Here is a 22,999-nt window from a genome sequence, read left to right as displayed (position 1 = left end):
AACTCATTCAGTTTTAATTCAGGAGTCCATTTTTACATCAAATATCGTCGATTCGAAGTTAGAAAGGCATAAATTCTTCAGTTAAACTTCTGCTTAAATTGCAAAACAATCACTGACCTGTAGCCATGTCATGAAACTGATATAAATATGAACCAATCAGAAGAAGGCATTACGGTGTAACGTGTACGCGTAATTTTATTTAACATGAGCTTTTAACACCGACTTTTACCTAACTAGATCTAGTATGCTAATCTTTGTCGATTTAATAAGCATATGTTCAAAACAGATATGGTGCAGTTTCTATTCACTGTTCTATGTTTTAGCAAGTGTTTATGCATGTCTTTTTCGCACCTCTGTCTGTGTTGTTTTATGTACTTACATTCTACGTTACATAGGACGGTATACTGTACGATCTGTATCAATATTATTTATGTACAGTATAAAAATAAAAGATGTAGAACTTTTTAATTGTCAATTTAGAAAAAAAACAATGCTAAATTAATCCAGAAATCTATAACATCAGTTTACTATGTAACGCGCTGCACCACAACAGACGAACGCAAACTGTATTTTACGCTGTTTATTCTTCCACTTTAAACCAGATGCTTTACATCGAGGTCGTGTTATCGATTTATATCTACACAGCGAGCGAATCGAGAGATACTGCAAAATTTAATAGTGGTTGGATTTAAATTGCTCAGGCGTGCAAAATTCAAAGTGTCATTACATAATTTTTACGGAACATTATCGAGAAATGAATTATCTACACAGGTATGTAAATATTATTGCAATCCGTTGATATTAAGTGTCTTACATCGGGGCTTGAATGTTGCGCACAAAATCCTTGCGCAACAATATATAGACAAAGAACGAAAAATTCCCACCATTAATTTGGTCTTTCCCCCTTTGTACGCTCCAAATATTACCCATATAAAAAGTAGCTTAAAATTTAAGAGCGTCAAAAATTTGGACTAGTAGTATTGCTAAGTCGTTACTCCACCCAATCGTTTGCAAACAGTGTAAGAAAAAGGCTCATTGCTGATAACTCAGCATAATAATATACTTAATGTACATTGAATAATACATTATAATATCTTATAAATTGATTGAATTTCATATTGTAAAACTTAATCAATGACTTTATCAACAATAGTACAATTGTTTACTTATTCATCTTGTTCATTTAGTAAATAAAGCTTGTCATGTACAATTGACGCCACATCCAAACAACTTTAAAAAGCAGATTCGCTGTCATAAACCGAAAATAGAGTGTAACTGTACCGTTCTCATCCAAAGTAAGAGACGCCAAAATGTTGTAAAATATATTTGTAAGCAAACATCACCCAAACAGCATTTTCATTCAAACAACTTCATACAAACATGCACAAATCCTCTTTTATAAATGTCTAAAGTTTGTTATAAATGTTGCAATGCAGTGTATGTTTTGCCTTTATAGATAAACACTAATCCTTTTATCGTCTTCTTATAAAAAACACTAGCCGGTTTAATGTTGTTTTTAACACTTTATCAGCGATAAAGATCTATTGACTTTGTCACGCGCTAATGCAGCCTGCAGTCGATTATTGCTACTTATACACATTGTTATTGTTGATTTCACCTGTTTCATGCAATCAAAATGCATATTCAATAATAATGGTGAGACAAACTCTGACATATAATTTTGAAGAAACCCCCCATAATTATCCCAAGAAAACGAACCTTCTCAACAGCCTATTATTTGTTTACTCGCAGCGGGCCGCTTTGATCATATTGTAACGTGTATACCGCCTTACGTACTCTGTCAGGATACCTCGCGTAGGTACTATACCGTTGGTACGCATCAGTAATAGCCATCCCTTTGATTATAGTTGACCCCGATCCGGAGTTTCAATCCCTCGGGTTCATCAACAACGAAGCCAAATAAAAGTTTCAACAATTTAATACTGTGTTTGTTATATCTATATATATATATATATATATATATATATATATATATATATATATATATATATATATATATATATATATATATATATATATATATATAATTTGCATATAGATAATACAATATGCCAAGCGGGCGTCCCTGAATATAAGTGGACACAATGGACAAGGAAGGACCGAGCTTATGCACCGGGATCTTCTTAACTGTAATTATTACATAATAATTACATTTACTGTACTGAAGCGTTAATATTAAATAGTAAACGGAGGAGCTCTCATTTGTCTGAACATTCTATTTCCCATCCTGTTTATTTTATAATAAGTGTATGTAATGAATATACCGTAGTTGTTGGTTGTCTAAAGGAGGTGTGAACTCCAGACAGAAGATGCTGAGACTGAATTCTGAGTCCGTATGTATAGATTCCGACTTAGTTACCACGTGACAAAATGAACCAATGAAATCCTCGGCTTTTAACAACAAAGTGTGCTTAGGTCCATTCCTTAAATAATATAACAATCTAAACTCAATACATCATATACGGCTCTTTGGTCAAATGAACAGCTTTAACGAAAAGCAGTATTTACAAATAATCAGCTGAACAAAGATAGGTGAAACTGAACTTAACAAATGGTAAGGCGTATGAATAGGTGAGACAGTAGAAACTCCGCCCCATGAGAAATAACATCTGTTCATATAAATATTAACATTTATATAATGCAACAAATGACTAGGCTGTATCTCTGCGAAACATCCAAATACTCTCAAAGGATAATTGTTTAATTATAAAAACAATAATGTTAATACTGATCAGACGCCGAGACCTGTCTTACAGACGAAACATAGTTCGCGCCTGAACTTTACATGGCGGTCAATTTCAAAGACGCTGACTAACAATATCTTTTACTGAATAAAAAGTAAACTTTTAAAGTTATGGATCATAAAGGGGATGAATATACATGTAATTACATTCACAAAATTAACTTCTGCAACTATTTAAAGTCTAAGTGTGCAGTATAACCTACGCGACATGAAATTGACAATCAAACGAACGCGGATTTTAGTGTTTGACAAAAGACAGTGACAGACTAACAAATAGCAATATTTGCTAAATAAAGGATAAACAATGGTGATTTCTGGTGGATTCAGCTGGCTTCCCCTGTAGGCTATCCAGGTATTTTCTGTCGATGTGTTATGAATGTTTATAACGTTTACATGTTCACAATGTCACCTGTTTCGGGGAGTGATACAAATGTCAAGTAAGGAAACTTTCCTTACAATATCAAAGGCAATTACCGCAATCAGATGCTTGACAAATGATGTCCTGTGTTTTTACTTTTCGCGTGACTGTTGTTTTCAGTCCAAACATTAATTTCGGAATGGAATATACTGGCAGTGATGGACAATTGACTGTAATTCTCAAGTGTAATATAGAGTGATTTTCGTTGGGGGGGGTGAACCAAACTGATCGTTGCCTGTTGTTGACCGTTATTCTCTAGTAACGGTTAGGTCAGTTTTGACTGTATTCAAATTGTGAATTTTTTTTCACTATTTCTATTTTGGAATGGGTCTTTTTGACCATTGCCTGCTCAGAAACAAAGTGAAAATGGATATATGCAACCAGCATAAAACCAGAACTGTCTCCAATTTTAACTTTCGATTTTATACTGTTTGTTGCTTATCAGTTTGTTAGGGTTGAAAATGGAGCCTTTTTAAACATTATGTCATGTCTTTAATTTCATGTGATTTTCTAACTGAATACAAGCCTGTCAAAATGCTTAAATAAGTGGTTAAGGGATAAACGACTCTTAGAAGATAATTCTAAAAAAAAGCCTGTTGCCTTTCATTCTTTGTACATTTTGGCTTTTGTCTATTTCCAGGCCAGTGGCTATGGGTACACAGTTGGCGCCAGTCTGAATCACAGCCAACAGCTTGTGTACACCCTGTGCACCGAGAACGCCGGTCAGTCACAGCCCTTCGCTGTCAGCGCAGCATCCCAGAATGCACCTGCATTCTTCATATCGTCAGCACAGCGGGGCCAGTATGAGACTGCATCTGAACACATTGTTGCTTCCAGCTCACACCGAATGCAGAATCACATGACCCGGTCTGGGTTTGATGACCCTGTTGACCTCTCCAGTAGGAAGCTGATGAATGGTCTGGTCAAACAAGAGTGTCACCCAGGGGATGAACGTAACCTTGGCAACATGTATGGTCTTCACAACGGACTTCACATGACATTGAACCAGGAGCAGGGTAAGTCATGCTGTCAGATTTAGATTTTATTTTCTGAGTTTTAAAGTGTGTATGCACGATTTTTATATGTGTTAAATTGTAATATATTGATAAAAATATGTTACAATAACACAAAATAGGCAAGAAAATTATACATTGAAGAAGAATTTCATAAAATGCAGCAAAGACAAATTAGCGTCCCGAGCCGATTGTGACAACGATATTTCAGACATATTTTCCTACAATAACCGAAGCATGCGTCTTCTTGGAGTGGAGTATGAATAGATATTGTTGCAGGAAATTAAAATGATCCGTAAAACAAAATTGTGTCTTTGTGTCGTATGAACATTAATCTGCACTAAAACTCAATTTAGATTCACATCATCGTACATGCATGCTTCAAATTCGACTGTACAGACATTTTCAATTTCAGAATGTAATATCTGGCTTATTTCGCATTTTTCGACATGTGTTCTTCTTAAATTTTAAAACCCCACGCTTTTCAATATTGTGGCTATCTCTGCCGTCCGTCTGTCTGTCCGTCCGTCCTGGCCACTATCTCCTCCTACACTATAAGCACTAGAACCTTGAAACTTACACACATGGTGGCTAAGAGCATATGTGCCACCCTGCACTATTTGGAATTTCGATCTGACCACTGGGTCAAAAGTAATGGGGGTTGGGGTGGGGCCGGGTCAGAGATTTTCACTCATTTTTTATGCCCCCGGATCGAAAGATTAGGGGTATTTTTTTTTGGCCTGTCTGTCTGTCTGTCATTGTGTCATTGTATGTGTGTGTCCCAAAACTTCAACCTTGGTTAAACTGTTATAATTTTTTCAATATTGAAGAAAGCAACTTTATATTTGGCATGCATGTGTATCTCTGATGGAGCTGCACATTTTGAGTGGTGAAAAATACCGTATAACGCTGTGTATAACGCGCATTTATGTATAACGCGCATCTTCTCGGGAAAAAAGTTTTTTAAGCAAAAAAAAAATTTAGGCAAAATTTCCGTACCGTAGGCTCACTGAAAATCGTTTTATTTATATTGCCGATCTCACGTGTTATTTTATTTTTCAATCATAAAGACGATAACGATAAAGATGCAACTTGTTTGTGTGTTTTTTTATTATTATAATATTACGCGTAAATGTTTCGATTTAAATGAACTATGCATGAAATGCACAATTTCCACGAGGATACCATCGAGGTTTTCATCATAAGTCTCCGAAGTAACTGTCCACGATTTTATTGTGGAGGAGTACTCATTGCGGACCAATTAGTGTGCTTGGTATAACTAAGACACTGAAATTTGTTATTGGTATTGGCACGGGGTTATTCACACATGACTAATTCACAACCGCGCATTTTATTTACATTTCCCATCTCACGCGTTCTTTTTGAGCGTCTATAATTGACATGAGACTTTAACGACTCAAACTTCTCAACACCATTACTGACATAACCAGCGTTAAACAACAATGGAGGTGTGAAGTCATTTGCAGGTTCGCATGTTTTGATAATAGCCCAGCTACACAAAACTTGACAGGTGACGCAAATTGCTCGATAATCACAACCCCAATCTTGACAAGACGTATGAAAATGTGTAAACAAACACAACATCAATTTTATTAACACATTTGAAAAGCAAGAAAAATAATAATAAATATATCGGGAAAGACATTGCCAACATACTATTGTAAATCGACAAGTGCCCCCAAACAAATTGTGTAACCCTAGTACAGTAGGGTATAATATTGTGGGAAAAAACAATAAAGTTTAAATAAAAATGGCTTCCTTGTTTTTTATTTTTAACCAGGTTTTCCGAAGGAAAAAACTGGTTATTAGATTGGCGAATGCGGGCGGGCTGGCTGGCTGGCTGGCTGGCGGGCTGGCTGGCGGGCTGGCGGAACAAGCTTGTCCGGGCCATAAATATGTCGTTCATTGTCAGATTTTAAAATCATTTGGCACATTTGTTCACCATCATTGGACGGTGTGTCGTGCGAAATAATTACGTCTATATCTCCAAGGTCAAGGTCACACTTTGAGTTCAAAGGTCAAAAATGGCCATAAATGAGCTTGTCCGAGCCATAACTATGTCGTTCATTGTCAGATTTTAAAATCATTTGGCACATTTGTTCACCAGCATTGGACGGTGTGTCGCGCGAAATAATTACGTCGATATCTCCAAGGTCAAGGTCACACTTTAAGTTCAAAGGTAAAAAATAGCCATAAATGAGCTTGTCTGGGCTATAACTATGTCATTCATTATGATATTTTAAAATCATTTGGCACATTTGTTCACCATCATGGGACGGTGTGTTGCACAAAAGAATCACGTCAATATCTCCAATGTCAAGGTCGCCACGACTAAAAATAGATTTATTTTAAAACAAACTTACAAAGGGTGTTAATTTTGTTTGTTCATTTAAAAAGTTCAGTTTGAGTTGTCTCCCTTTATCAGATTTTTTTTCACAATGAAAACCTGGTTTTGTGACAATTTTGTCCCTTGTCTTCAAATTTATTTTATTTCAATGCTCTGTATGTACCTGAAAAAGATAGAAAATATTAATGTTAACTTTGTAACGCTTGTCCATTTTTATTCAGATCGTAAATATAACACAATTATTAACATAGTTACAGTAAAAACAACGGGGAACAGAATGATGCGAGTTACCGTAACTGGGTAACTGACAGGGAAAAAATGTCTTGGCATGGCTGTAGTTGTGCATAACGCGCATCAAGTTTTTAAAATTAAATTTGGGGGTAAAAATGTGCGCCTTATACAAAACCTTTTACGGTAAGGGTCAAGGTCATCCTTCAAGGTCAAAGGTCAAATATCATTGTATTTTTTGTTCCTAAAACTTTAACCTTTGTTAAAGTTTGGTCATAACTTTTTTAATATTGAACATAGCAACTTGTTATTTGGCATGCATGTGTATCTCATGGAGCTGCACATTTTGAGTGTCTAAAGGTCAAGGTCAAGGTCATCATTCAAGGTCAAAGGTCAAATTTATGGCTTCAAAGCGGCACAATAGGGGGCATTGTGTTTCTGACAAACGCATCTCTTTTTTATTTTATGTACTTTAACATTGGCCATAACTTTTGCAAAACTGAAGATAGCAACTTGATATTTGGCTTGCATGTGTATCTCATGGAGCTGCTCATTTTGAGTGGTGAAATGTCAAGGTCACCTTCAAGGTCAAAGGTAAAAAAACATAAATCCAAGTGAAGTAATAAGCTTTAAAGGGAGGTAATTAATGAACCTGCCAAATGTTATAAATAATAAATGAAAGCGGCGCAGAAGGGGGCATTGTGTTTCTGACAAACGCATCTCTTGTTTTATGTTATTTTACATTAACTTCTTCATTTCTACACCGATTTACTTCAAATTGGTTCTGATCATTTCCGTCAGCCTCTGCTGTGCCATTTCTAGTTTAAATTTTTATTGAAATATATGCATAATAAGTTTTTTTTAACACATTTTATATAAATTCATAAATATTTGGCAAAATTGGGCATGCACACTTAAAGAATATTATCAGATATTACAAATTTTGACAGCAGTTAAGGTTTATTTACTCCAGAAAATTAGTAAGTTTGTTTTACCAGTATGAATGGCAAAAAAAGAAGTAAACTTAAAAAATTGATTAGGAAAAATTGAATATATGAAGGAAATAAGCACATAATTTTATGCTTAAAATTGCTCAAAAAAGATATATCGTACATTCTGCTGGCTTCTTTTGTATAGTCTGTAGTACCAAATTATCTAGTGCTTTAACCTTTCACCACTTAGATACCTATTTTGACACATTTGTAGTCTCTTAGAAAGTTATATTTAACACCTTCCTTACAAGATTCAAGATTTTAAGGCTTCAATTCCATTATTTAGATACTGATGAGCAGCAAAAAGCATAAAACCTGAACAGACTGCGAGTTACTTGCAGGCTGTTCTGGTTTATGCTGTTTGCACATAGCCATTTTGATTTTGCTTCTAAGTGTGAAAGGGTTAAACATCCCATGATTTCTTCTGACACAGTTACTTTGCTCTACATTTTTAAGGTTTAAAATGTTTATTGCTAATCTATTTTTGTCTTTTTATTATAAGAGCTCCATTCAAAACTAAAGGCAATGTCATGTTCTTTATGTTCATCCATAAAAAACGCATTCATTTTAGCATGCATCAGATCTTATGATTTGAATTAATGTTATGTGGTCCAGTTTTATGGTATCCTATTTATGTCTTCAAAACTAATTTAACACCAGTATATTTTGTATTAGCAAAACACCATTCAATTTATGTTATTTGCACATGATGTATCGGTTATATCTTTTCAACTTTAAGTTGTTATTTTCATATTGAAAAACTAATTCTGCTTTATTTATCTAGAGAGCATATTCTGTCAATGAGGCCAAGTAATAGTTATTGATGTTTTATATAAAATTGGCTAGGTATTTGAATATCAATTAATGAAAAAAGCTATTATTTGTATACAAAATTATTTTGGTATTTGATTCAATGCATTAAACATATTGCAAATAATACATAAGAGTTTTTTTTTTCATTGAATTTATTATCAGATTTATTGAACTGCTGCAGTCCTTTACCCCATGCTTTAAATTAAGTAACTTTTTAACAGCTTCACAATAAAATCCTGGGAAAATCGTGCCTATTCACCATATGTCACCCTATTGAAAACTTGTGATAGGCTAATCAGTAAAACATTCACTCAGAGATGGCATTGTGTGGGCCCTCTAAATTGTGTCTTGCTGTCACTGAATAGAGAACTTCTGAAGTCCTTCAGCCACAAGTCTGATATCATGATAACAGATATTGGTCTTTGTTTTAGTGAGAATGCATCATGGCCATATTTCATACCTGCCTCTTTGTAATATTGTTGCACTTTGACTAGTGAGAGTTGGTATATTTATTGCTCCTTCAGTGCTGACCTTGCAGTGTTTTTTTTGTTCAAACAAAGTATATATTTTGTCCCAAATCAGACCTAAAAATGCCCCAAATAAAGGTTTAAAAGAAATCTTTTTTTTTTTAGATCTTAACAATTAGTTTATCTTCCATCCAGCTCTATAACTTGATCCTTAGTTATTATAATATTAACCCTTTGCATGCTTGGAAATTTGTCTTCTGCTAAAATGTCGTCTGCTGAATTTCTAAAATTAGCATTTTCTTCGATTTTTTTCAAAGAATACTATCAGAATAGCAAACAGTTTGGATCCAGATGAGACACCACAGAACGTGGCGTCTCATCAGGATCCAAACTGTTTTCAAAGGCCTTCAAAATTCGGTTCCCGCACTGAAAGAGTTAAAAACACTTAATCTCAGTTTTGAAGCATTTGTGAGCAAAACAACAGCAACAACACTTGTTCCCAAATTTAAGTCAAAATTAAGCGTTTTTTTTCCAATTTAAAGGAAACAAAAATGGTGAAAAAAAACAACACTGGCAAGATTTGCTCAAAACAAGTTATAGGAAATGCTGTACAAAATCAGCATTGCTTTTTTTTGGAGACAAATTTGAGACAAAAGCCTAATTTTAAAATCCTTACACAACTGCAGATTCGCTTTGTTCTATTTACAATTTCATTTGTACACTTCATAGTCTCATAAAGCTTGGTCAAGATGCAATAAAATATTTGCCACTTTACTTCATGCAGCTTTAACCCTTTCAGTGCGGGAACCAAATTTTGAAGGCCTTTGCAAACAGTTTGGATCCAGATGAGACGCCACAGAACGTGGCGTCTCATCAGGATCCAAACTGTTTGCTATTCTGATAATATTCTTTGAAAAAAATCGAAGAAAATACTAATTTTAGAAATTCAGCAGACGACATTTTAGCAGACGACAAATTTCCCAGCATGCAAAGGGTTAAAATGAAGAACATCAACAAATTAAGAATATTTCAGATCAGATCCTTTTTTTACTACAAGGGCTTCATGTGCAAAACACTGGCACAGATAAGAGTGTTAGGGAGTTAGATATGCTGGGTTTGGGAGGGCCAGCTGGGGAAGATAAGGCAGATTCAGGACTTATCTAAACTAGGGTCAAAGGGGCTTCAGTCAACGTGGATTACTAGTTGTATGCAGTCTTCATTGGATAATTTTGAAGATTGACTGCATATTCTATGTTTCTGTGTTTGGATGTACTGTTTAAGCAATTTTGATCTATGATCAATAGTTGGTGTTTGACAACTTTCACAGTGTTTTGCATTTATATATATATAGTTATTTGATCATTTGAATATTTGTTTAATAGTATATGTCATTTGTATATTTGTTTATTGTTGTAGGGTTTCATGATCTTGTACAGCTACACTTGATATTTGTTTTCTTGTCAATCTCTGGCAATATGATATTTAGGGGTAACACAATCTTAGTTGTTAATGCAATATTATACAACATATTTACATCACTTATTGTTAAGAGAATCATCAAATACCTTTCCAATATTTCCAATATAAGCAACAATGCTTGTTAAAGATTATTGCATCAACATTACATCCTTCTACAGTCTTGCTGTAACACTTTTTCAATATTCCAATATTGTCAACAATGCATGTAAAAGATTATAACATAACATAAATTAAGTCACAAACAAATTATTCATGTTGAGATCTTAAATCAGCCTGTTATTGGCATCTTAATCAAAGCTCCCTTTTGATGTTACAACATACTTTGTTGTCATTACCTAATTGTGGGTCAGAGCAAATCTAAACCAAATGTGACCATAACAACAGCAGATGGCAACCAACTCCTATATAAGCCAAACGCAGAATGGATTCAATACCTCTGCTCTATTGCCATCTTGCTGTGTGTTTGTGTCAATAAAGTTCTACAGTTAATGTTGCTCTGACTTACAGTCTTTCATTATCCTGCGCACTTGGGGAAACAACGTGAAAGTAACAAATCGGTCACTCATAAGAAAGAGCACACGCTAACCGGACGTGTGACAGTGGTGGAGAAGCTAACGATCCCATGAAGAGGACCCCATCAGTGCCAGGACCATATCTACTCAGATCTTTGACAAGGGCAACAGAGGACCAGACCACAGCTGGGACAGCCTCAGCCGACCACAACTCGGATCAAAGACAGCCGTCTACAGCGGGACCAGTCACTGCCTTCCACAGAGGCGAGCACAGCAGTCAACCCAGACCACAGCTCAGACAACCACAATCGACCACAGACAACCTCCACAGCCCGGACCAAACATCTCCCTCCACATTCTAGGGAATGGCAAGATACCAAGGTAGGCCCAGTTTTTACATCGAATTGACTAAGAAATCTAACCGACTGAAGGGTTTACTTTGGGAAATTTGTCAAAAGAATCAATCGCATAAATAACCGATAAAATGGGTTAAATTTTATTTATTAAAAATATGAAAAATTCCACAAAAATAGAAAAATTTATGATAGAAAAAGTAAATTATGAATTGAAACTGTATATAGCCTAAATTCAAACAACAATAAAAAAAAAAACAACAGGAAAAATGTTATATAAAAAAGGACAAAGAAACATTTTTTGTGTACATATTATGTTTACCTGTATTTTAGTAATTGTTTTTTCAAATATATTGTCAGTTTAATGGTAGGTGTTCCTAACATTTATTAACCATAGTTTAAAAGATCATTTAATTTACTTCATTCTGATAATGGTAGTCTGGTATTAGGATTTGCAGTCTACATGTACTATGATTATGATCATAGTAAGGACCATTTAACTGTAGAATTACGGAATATTATGTTACAAAAAAATGATCTATGATCTTGTAACTTCCAAGAATTCTACAGCATATAAAACGGTCAGGTCGCTATCTTTTGTCAGTGACTCTACCTAAACTTCACGGTAGATGTACTCCAACATGCATAGGTGACAAACCATGTTTGTGTGGAACAACTGATAGGACTTTCACACTGGATCTGCCAGTCATTTTCTGAGGTTGTATTTTTCTCTTTTAGACAGACATTAGACATTATAAGAATGTCTACACTTCCAAATACCAGACATACAAAAATAAACATAACATAGGGAACCTTTTTTTTTTTCTCAAGATTGGGCGTGTGTTTACGAAAGAGATGTCAATAATTAGTAGTTTTATCATCATAAAGGGGTTGTTTTTAAATTATCAGAGGTTAGATTTCTCGCATTTCCATGTAGGGCCCTACCAAGACAGAAAAGAAGAAACTGAATAGTTGATATATGTAGTGTTTTGTCATTTCACACCTTTTGTATGTGTTTAGTTTTTCTCATTATGTCATTAGTTTGTTAGTAAGTTTGGGTTATAACCTAGGTTTATGTTGATCCTTTAAGATTCTTAATATAGAGTTATCTTGTAACATGACAGTAATCTAATTAAAATTTAATTGTCCCATTTAAACAATACATTGCCTCCATTTAAAATGATGAAGCTTGCATTTTTTGTTAAGATGGCATACCTTTCTTGGTTCAATATTAAACCTCAACCTGAGTTTGTCTTTACAGTGGGTTAATTTTAAAGTAATGACTGATCATCATGAATAAAGTGCTAAGAACTAAGTGCACGGTTCTACAACCCATTCTAGAGACAATAACTCTAAATTAGGCTTAATGTTGTCTATACGGGACTTTTCCTGTTCATTCCATTGTTGGTAACAATCATTTAAATGGAGCTGCAATTGTGCAAGATTTTGAGTAAGAACACTTTGTTAATTACTTAACTTATAACCTTTTTACAATCTAGAATGTTCTTTTTCATGTTGTTCTCATGTTGTTGTAAATATTGCCTAACCTCATCATATAGTCATCATTTTAAATTGTTCATTTAACTGGATACTTCACAGTTTCTTTGATTTGTTTACAATGCAGGAGCATTGGTTTTACAGCGCAGGGGAAGATTTCACAGTGTTTTGCATTTATATATATATAGTTATTTGATCATTTGAATATTTGTTTAATAGTATATGTCATTTGTATATTTGTTTATTGTTGTAGGGTTTCATGATCTTGTACAGCTACACTTGATATTTGTTTTCTTGTCAATCTCTGGCAATATGATATTTAGGGGTAACACAATCTTAGTTGTTAATGCAATATTATACAACATATTTACATCACTTATTGTTAAGAGAATCATCAAATACCTTTCCAATATTTCCAATATAAGCAACAATGCTTGTTAAAGATTATTGCATCAACATTACATCCTTCTACAGTCTTGCTGTAACACTTTTTCAATATTCCAATATTGTCAACAATGCATGTAAAAGATTATAACATAACATAAATTAAGTCACAAACAAATTATTCATGTTGAGATCTTAAATCAGCCTGTTATTGGCATCTTAATCAAAGCTCCCTTTTGATGTTACAACATACTTTGTTGTCATTACCTAATTGTGGGTCAGAGCAAATCTAAACCAAATGTGACCATAACAACAGCAGATGGCAACCAACTCCTATATAAGCCAAACGCAGAATGGATTCAATACCTCTGCTCTATTGCCATCTTGCTGTGTGTTTGTGTCAATAAAGTTCTACAGTTAATGTTGCTCTGACTTACAGGTAAGACATTTATTTTATTTCTACTTTACTTGTATAAGTGATATAAGTTCAGTATTTTGTATGTATTACAATTGTTCATTCTTCATGCAAGTCTAAATATTTGGTGATTATTTTATATATTAAAATTCTTCAGTTACCTCTTGCTAAAAGCGAGTTATTCCCTAAAGTTTGATGTTTTAGATATTGAATACTTTCAGTTGTAAAATTTGTATTGTTAACAATTTATAGCATTTGTTCAAGACCTCTGCTCTATTGCCATCTTGCTGTGTGTTTGTGTCAATAAAGTTCTACAGTTAATGTTGCTCTGACTTACAGTCTTTCATTATCCTGCGCACTTGGGGAAACAACGTGAAAGTAACAAATCGGTCACTCATAAGAAAGAGCACACGCTAACCGAACGTGTGACACAACTTACATCATTGATTGTGGGATGAGTGATTTTTATGACATGCCAACAACCATGGAGTATGGGGACCTAATGTTTGATGATTGTTCAGAGGAATTTAATTACATCTTTGATGATATGAATGGTACAGATTACAGTAGAAATATCATTATTTTTCTGTGATTATTTTATTTTATTCATTAACAATTGATTGGTAGAATTTTTAGTAAACATGCTGGTATAACCAATATTAGCCCATTTGAAATTGTGGGTTGTTCAAACCTCTGCAGTATTGCAATTTAATTTAAATTAGTTAATTATACTAACTATGGATGGTGAGGCATAATCTGTTAACAATTCTTCATTTGTAAAGGCAGTTAACTGGTAACACACTTATCCCATTATTACAAATAAAGTAACAATTGTCTAATATATATAAGGGCAATTTTAAATATTGCTTTATATGGTACCAAAATGTGTTATTTGTTTGATTGGCAGTTTATGAAAATGTATTCATAAATCTTAAAGTGGACTGCTCAATTAATGCTAGATGAACTCAACAAAAGGGGTGCTGTTCAATCTTAACATCTTACACATTTTCTAAGATTTTTGCATGAGACATCAACATCATGACTATTGATAGACATGCATGTTATTCTTTATTTTCAGACACAGCTGGACAGTCACTTATCCCAGGTCCATTGACCCCACCACACAAAATGAACAATGAATTGGTCACCATGACAAACCCTCATGAAATGGGGACTCTGGCGTCATCCATCACCACCCCTCCTAGTCCTCTCCCCACCCCTTCACCTCCAGGGTTGCGCTCACAGTCAGAAGGAACCAGATATGAATATCAGTAAGTAGTTAAAATGTTTTTGCAGCAGGGGCCCTGTAAGTACCTTCAAGACCTATTTTAAGCCTTTCTTTATTTGAACCCCCCAACAAAAAAGGTGCATTATGTTATTGTACTATTGTTTGTTGATGTGCAAACCCTTTGAGTAGATATATGTAAGCAGATGCAAAGGAAACAGTGCAATAAACAATTGATAAGGAAAGAGCGCAGTAAACCATTAGTAAGCAAATGCTGCAGTAAACCATGGATAAAGAAACAGTTCAGTAAACTATTGGTAAGGAAACAGTGCAGTAAGCCATGGATAAGGAAACAATTAGGTAAGCCATTGACAAGGAAACAATGCAGTAAACCATTGATATGAAAACAGTGAAATAAACCATTGTTAAGAAAACGGTGCAGTAAACCATTTGTAAGGAAACAGTGCAGTAAACCATTGGTAAAAAAATAATGCATTAAACAATTGATAAGGAAACAGTGAAGTAAACCATGGATAAGGACAAAGTGCAGTAAACCATTGATATGAAAACGGTGCAGTAAAACATTTTAAAGAAACAGCAAAGTAAACCATATGTAAGGAAACAGTGCAGGAATCCATTGGTAAGGAAACAGTGCAGTAAACCATTGGTAAAAAACGATGCAGTAATTCATTGGTAAGGAAACTGTTAAATTAATCATGGATAAGGGAACAGGGCAGTAAACCATAAATAAGGAAGTAAATAATTAAAAAGTCAGTTGTGAAGATGACATTTTTGTTCACAAAACACTTGTACAATTTAATTACTTTTTTTATGCAACATAATGCAGTTGACTGTTTTTTGTGTGCAAATACACACTTGGGGAAAGCATATTATATCATCATGTATTTTTGTCATCATGGTTTTCATTAAGGGGAATTTCATGTTTTCATTTTGGATGAAAATAAGTGTTTTATTAAAGTTAGCACATATTTCAAGATTGCAATCTATATAAATCTGCATCTGTCTGATTTAATATGAACCTGGCAGCAGCTTTTCTGCATACCTAGTTTAAACTTACATTTTTACAAGTAAACCTTGCTATTACCTTTCCTTATTTTTTGTTCAGTGTCCCAAAATTGAATGCATGGCTGTGTTGTTATTTAATCCAATATCAACCAACTGATGGCTTACATAAACAGACCTTTGAAAATGTTTCTAAATGCATCTTCTTGCAATTGCAAAGGAGTGCATGAATAGATGAATGGAAATGAATCTTTTTTTTAACCCTTTGCCTGCTGGGAAATTTGTCGTCTGCTAAAATGTCGTCTGCTGAATTTCTATAATAAGCATTTTCTTCGATATTTTTCAAAGAATACTATCATATTAGCAAACAGTTTGGATCCAGATGAGACGCCACGTTCTGTGGCGTCTCATCTGGATCCAAACTGTTTGCAAAGGCCTTCAAAACTCGGTTCCCGCACTGAAAGGGTTAATACCTGCTTATGTAAATGTGAACATGGATGTGCCAGTTAACCTATATTCACTATTCTGTCAGGTATGAGATAAAATAGAAACGGTGTATGAAAATGAAAGGTTTTGGGAACCTGTTAGTTTTTAGCACACATATGCTTTTATCATACATTTATGGAGATGTAAAACAGGACCTGTGTTTCACTATAGATATGCGGCCAATAAATGGCTTATTTATAATTGTGTACATGTACAGACTCATTCACAATAGGTTTTTGAGCTAGCAGTACTTCACATTTATATAAATGCATCATCACAATTTCATGTTAAGTTTCAGTACACATTTCGATCCCATACTTGTGCTTTAAATTATTCTAGGACACTTTTGTGCCAAAAAAACTACATGACTATGAAATAAAATCAACTTAATTTTTATAGTCTTGGCATACATGATTTTTTTAGGCGCTAGCCCGGTCGGGCTACCAGCTTTAAAATTTTACTAGCCCGAACTATCATGTTATAACATTATTTTTTCATGCCCCCTTAAACCTATTTATGCCTTGCATCTAGAAAAAAAGCCTTGGCAAACAGCGTAGAACCAGATGAGACGCCGCATGATGCGGCGTCTCACCAGGGTCTGAGCTGTTTGCTTAAAGGAATTTCTGTAAGAAATATTCTAAATATAGAAATAAATATACTAGACATCCCTAATTTTGGAAATAACTTGATCCAATTTAGAAGGATGGGAGTGTCCACTAGGCATAAATGGGTGATGCTGTGTTTACACTATGTTTCCGGCGACCACGGCAATCACGTTTCGGGCCACCCTGGAGGAAACGGGATGAATGTGAGGCAACGTAGGGGAACGAGATAGCAAAACGTGACACAATGGGTTTGCTGTGGTTGCCTTGCCAAAATTTTAAACTGTGAAAAATTTTGCCAAGGCGAAAATGAGAAACGTGATAGAACTTTTTAAACGCAACAAAACTTGACTGTAGGTAGCAGGCCGTAACAGAACCCGAAAAGGTCCATACTATGACGGGAATCCTATTCATTCCCCGACATGTTAAGTTCCTATCAAGTTTTGTTACGCTTTGTTACGTTTTGTCAAGATTACCACGGCAAGCTAGGATAATTGACAGCCGTTTTGCTACGTGTTTATTCTGACCCGTTACTGTGTGTTGCATTTTGCAGGCATATGCGTTACGGCCAGTTGAGTTGTTATACGGTCTGACACAATTCGCGCGGTCTGTTCAAGAAGTTCACAAAGTTCGGAGTCATTATAGATTTGGGCATCAGACATATGTCCAACTCCACCGACTTCAATCCATATGAAACGATACTCGGCATCAACTAATGCATGGAGAGGGATACTGTTAAATCCCTTATAGTTGTGGTAAAGGAAACCTGTGTTGGTGGCTTGCTGATAGCAACATGCTTCCCGTCTAGAGCCCCAACTGCATGTGGCAAATTCCACTTGTCTTCAAATTCCTGGGAGATCTCCACTCATCGGGTGTCACAGGAACGGTGAACACTTTGTCTTTGTAGGCCTGGACAATAGCGCTGTATACTTAAGGAGCCATATGACAAATTGCTGCCCTACTGCACCGAAACGCATAGGTATGATGAGTAATTGTCTATGTAGCTAAATGCCTCAGAGTCTGTGTCAGTTTCAATCCAGGTGTAGGGGCAGAGCGAAACTTCGTATCTTGTATTGAGATGACTTGAGATATCCTTTCAATGATCTTGTCGAATAGTTCTGGGGGCATCCTCAGATAAATTCTGAAAGGTGTTGATATCTTCATTATGGAAGTCCCTGGTACGAAATGCATCAAAGTGCCCATGCTGCTGCCTTCTAGCTTCCGATGGCCATGGACGAACCCACAGGGACCTTGGCCTCCTTCCTCTTTTCCCGAACTTTTTTGCTTCTTTCAGCCCTTTACAACGCAAAGATTTTATTAATGCTGCAAATAAGCAGGCAAACACAAAATCATTCTCGACGTTCACATCCATGTCACTGGAATTATTTTGTTATAATAAATACTGTTGCTTGAGAGTTTTCTTTTACACTGGGAGCACAATCGTGCCCGAAACCTCTCGGATGCCAATGTTTAATCCGCACAGTACCTTGACAGAACGTGACAAATGAATGGCAAACGTGTACAACGTATCAGACCTGCATGACAAACGCAAACAATGTGCAGGAACTTAATAGAACGCATCGTACCTTGAGGCAATATTTATACATTCGTGGCAGACCGTGGATGAAAACAATGCGCACTGTCGAAGGGCCGCGTTTTCGCTTCGAAGGCACGTCACGGATACCTAAATGATAAACTGTGAGGAAACTTAGCACAACCTAGCAAACCTTGGATTTAATGTAAAAAATTGCAACAGTCACACAGCGCGATACGTTTCGGACAAACGGGACTACCGTGGCTGCCGAGAATGCAGCATTAAGAGCATCAACATGTCAGACCTGGATGTCAATGACTCAGACAATGACCATGATGGAATGGAGGTGTCTGGAGACATTGTGTTCATTTTTTTGTTAGACATAAACTGTGAATACAAACAGAATCAAGTGTCTATTTTTTACATCTTTATTGTTCTTTGTTTCTTCAATACAAACATAGTTAGAAATGTTTCAGAATAATAACTTAAATGCGAGCTAGTTAAAATTGATAAAAAATTTCCACACAAATATCTGAATAAAGTAAATGCAATGTCACACTATCAATAATACCTGTGCATTAGAAGTAGAACATAAAGGGACTTTCCACAACTTCTGAGTCTTCTTAATGTAAAATGACATTTGAAGCAGAAGTTCCGTTGCTATCAGTTGTCTTAACCATATCTGGTTTGTGGCAGATTGTACCAGCATCTTAAATGCAGTATGATTCACATTTGAATTTATTGTCAGGATTTGTTTCTTGACAGGTACATTTTATCTATTAAAAACTATACTTGTAAATTAGTGCATAATATTAAATTGCATGCTTTTATGCTCCCCGAAAATTTGCGGGTAGCATATAGTTGCCAGTTTGAAGTTCTTTACTTCCTTACTTCCTTCCGTCACACTTTTGTTACAATTTCTCATAGCGCCTTTAATAGTTTACTGATCTCTCACAGATGCTAATATAAGATTTTTATGCTCCCCGAAATAAATTTCGGCAGAGCATATAGTTGCCAGTTTGTCCTTCCTTACTTACTTACTTACTTCCTTCCTTCCATCACACTTTTGCTACCGTTTCTCATAGCGCCTTTAATACTTTACCAATCGCTTTCATATTTGGCATGTAGGTACTTTGCATGGACCTCTACCTTTTGATGAGGTTTGAGGTCATTGGGGGTCAAGGTCAAGGTCACCAAGGCTAATAATAGTTTTTTAGGTGGTTATTAACACATAGATTGACAAAGCGCATCATCAGGGAGTATCCATCAGTTTCACTGATATTCTTGTTTAGGTGGTTATTGCCCTTAGATATAAAGTAATATGGCAATCTAAAGAATTGGATGTTTCTGTGATAGATCACAGGAACTTATAATCCGATGTTTATGAAACCATGCAGCATCCTTCATGGTGGGCATACCTAAATATGTCATATTGTTCAACTCAAGTGCGTTTTCAAGGAGTTATTGCCCCTTGAATAATAATTAGCTTCCACACAATTAACATATAGATTGACAAAGCCCATCATCGGGAGCATCTATCAGTTTCACTGATATTCTTGTTTAACATTATGTATGAAATGCAGGCTCAGAATTAAATTCCTCAATACTTGGGAGACATCCAAACAAAGCCAAGACCGATTTTTTTACCATGCAGGTTGGAATTTGGTTTTGTTGACTGTGCATATTTTTGTTGCTATCTTCATTCTCATTTTGGGGTTGATGTTTGGGCATTAAGCCCCCAAAATAACACAGAAAAGACATAAAAATGAATTCTTCGCCAGGAGTTCTCCACCCAGTAATAATAATAAAAATAATAATAGTTATAGCGTCTTGCAAGATGGACTTTTAACACTGTTCAATAAGCATCTTATCAAATGAGTGCTCAAGGGAGATAACCCATGCTGTTTTGAATAAGCATCTATATGAAACTGTTTAAGACTTGTTACTAAGTTCGGACACGAAAAACGCACTTGACAGATTGGGCTACTGGCTTGGAATTTTCACTCGACCAACGCAAAAATTAATCGACTCGGTCGATGGTCGAGTGGGTTACGTCCAAGACTGTTCTAAATGAAGAAATATGCTTCTATGTTATTGTTAATTTTACAAAAACAAAACAAAACATGTTGCTTAGAGAAAGTTAATGTATTTTTTTGAAGCTTTACAATTACCTGCTTTTCACATTTATTTTATCACAATTAAGTGACAGAAAACATTAGCATACTCAAAGGTTAACAAGGTAAGTGAAATTTGCACCAAACCTTATATGACTTTAAAGCCCCCTACCAGACTGTGCAGATCTGCTGGCAGGTGTGTAGATACGCTTGCAGCATATGGTTTAAGACCCATTTTTGCATGATGGAGCTCATATGAAGGCTACTTGAATGACCTTTTACAATGTGAGTGATCCAGCAACAATGTTTCAGCTGATTGATTCCTGAATGCTGCTGAAATATTACACCATTTCACCTGTGGTTATAATGTCAAACATCAAACAATTTTATAGCTTTTCGAACCCAATTTTCTACTCCGATGGAACAACATGCTTTGTTGAATATCTGATTAGCATATTACCACTATAGTTTGTAATTTATGAAGCATTTCAGCATGAACATTTGAGAACTTTGAGTAATAAAATAATAGGAGCTCTTCAAATTAAGGCAAACAAGTGTTGTTATTAACATTCTTTGATCAGATCTACAATAATTTTCAGGGATTGAAATTGATGATTGATCTCTTATGATTTGACTTGAAAGTTTTTATAATAATTATTTGCTATTACCACATCATGCTAGGCAGTATGGTAAATATTGTAGTGGGCTGGCTAGATCATTCTGTAGGGCTTAGGACTACAAGTGCAAGGATTGCAGGTTGGATCCCTTGCCTGGACACAAAACTTTTGCTGATCTTGAAATTATTTCTACAGCCATCCTGCCCTGAAATATGGAAACTATGAGTGTCATGAAATCTTAAAACTGGGAATATTTGGTATTTTAATTGCTTAGTACTGTTTAAATATAACCTGTTTAAATGAGTAGCGTTCTGAGAAAACTGGGCATAATGCAGGTGCATAAAGTGTCGTTCCAGATTAGCCGGTGCAGTCCGCACAGGCTAAAAAGGGACAACACTTTCCGCCTAAATTGGATTTTTGCTAACAAAAGACTTCATTTAAATGAAAAATGTCATAAAAATGGGAAAGTGTCGTCCCCGATTAGCCTGTGTGGACTGCACAGGCTAATCTGGGACAACACTTTACTCACATGCATTATGCCCAGTTTTCTCAGAACACAACGGATATTTATAGGCAGAACACAACGGATATTTATAGGCAAATGCAGTGGGATATAGTGTTGGTGTTGTCCATCCTTACGTCAGACCGTCCATCTGCATTCTGTTTTTATGTCACAAAATTTTCCTGGCTATAGTATATCTCGGATACCATATACTATTTCAATATCAAACTTCATGGGTTTATTGATATTAATGAGGAAAAGTGTCATGCACAAGAACCATAACTGTACACTTTCTTATATAAGAGTTGTTACCCTTTGTTGTTTTTATGCCCCCGAAAGAGGGCATATAGTGATCGGACTGTCCGTCCGTCTGTCTGTCCATCTTTCCCTCACACTTTGCATTCATGTTTCAAAAAATGCTCTTAACTTCTATGTCCCTTGAGATGTAACCTTCATAATTGGTATGCATGTGTATATGGACAAGGCCTTTCCATAGCACACAAATGTTGACACCTGTGACCTTGAAGTTAAATTTAGGGTCCGCGTTTAGGTTTCGAAATCTGTGTGTAGGTTTCGAAAAATGCTCATAACTTCCATGTCCCTTGAGATATAACCTTCATATTTGGTATGCATGTGTATAATGGACAAGGCCTTTCCATCCGCACAAAATGTTTAACCCCTGTGACCTTGACTTTGAACTTAGGATTGGCGCTTAGGTTTCGAAATCTGCGTTTAGGTTGTATATGGACAAGGCCTTTCCATACGCACAAAAAGTTTGACCCCAGTGACCTTGAATTTGAACTAAGGGTCTACGTTTAGGTTTCAAAATCTGCATTTAGGTTTCGAAAAATGCTCATAACTTCTATGTCCCTTGAGATATATCCTTCATATTTGGGATGCATGTGTATATGGACAAGACTTTTCCATACGCACACAAATTTTGACCCCTGTGACCTTGACCTTTAACTTACAGTCTGCGTTTAGGTTTCGAAATCTGCGTTTAGGTTTAAAAAAATGCTCATAACTTTTATGTCTCTTTAGATATAACCTTCATATTTGGTATGCATATGTATATGGACAAGGCCTTTCCATACACACAAAAAGTTTGACCCCTGTGACCTTGACCTTGAACCTAGGGTCCGCGTTTAGGTTTCGAAATCTGCGTTTAGGTTTCGAAAAATGCTCATAATTTC

At 35.5% G+C, this 22,999-nt stretch overlaps 1 protein-coding gene across 4 annotated transcripts in view; it reads left to right on the top strand.

Annotated features, from left to right (window-relative positions):
• Positions 1-22,999, top strand: part of LOC127833770 (recombining binding protein suppressor of hairless-like) — a 67,440-nt gene that overhangs the window by 15,669 nt on the left and 28,772 nt on the right. For 3 of the 4 annotated variants that reach the window (XM_052359198.1, XM_052359220.1, XM_052359209.1), the window contains 2 exons: positions 3,823-4,198; positions 14,782-14,974. In XM_052359198.1, the coding sequence (XP_052215158.1) occupies positions 3,823-4,198; positions 14,782-14,974 (569 nt within the window). Of the gene's footprint in view, positions 1-3,822; positions 4,199-10,261; positions 10,385-14,140; positions 14,258-14,781; positions 14,975-22,999 lie in introns of those variants that run through there. The other variant, XM_052359229.1, reaches the window with a different exon arrangement.

Source organism: Dreissena polymorpha, chromosome 1, assembly GCF_020536995.1.
Source record: "Dreissena polymorpha isolate Duluth1 chromosome 1, UMN_Dpol_1.0, whole genome shotgun sequence".
In the NCBI taxonomy this organism is placed as follows: domain Eukaryota; kingdom Metazoa; phylum Mollusca; class Bivalvia; order Myida; family Dreissenidae; genus Dreissena; species Dreissena polymorpha.
This window is presented reverse-complemented; position numbering and strand designations above follow the sequence as displayed.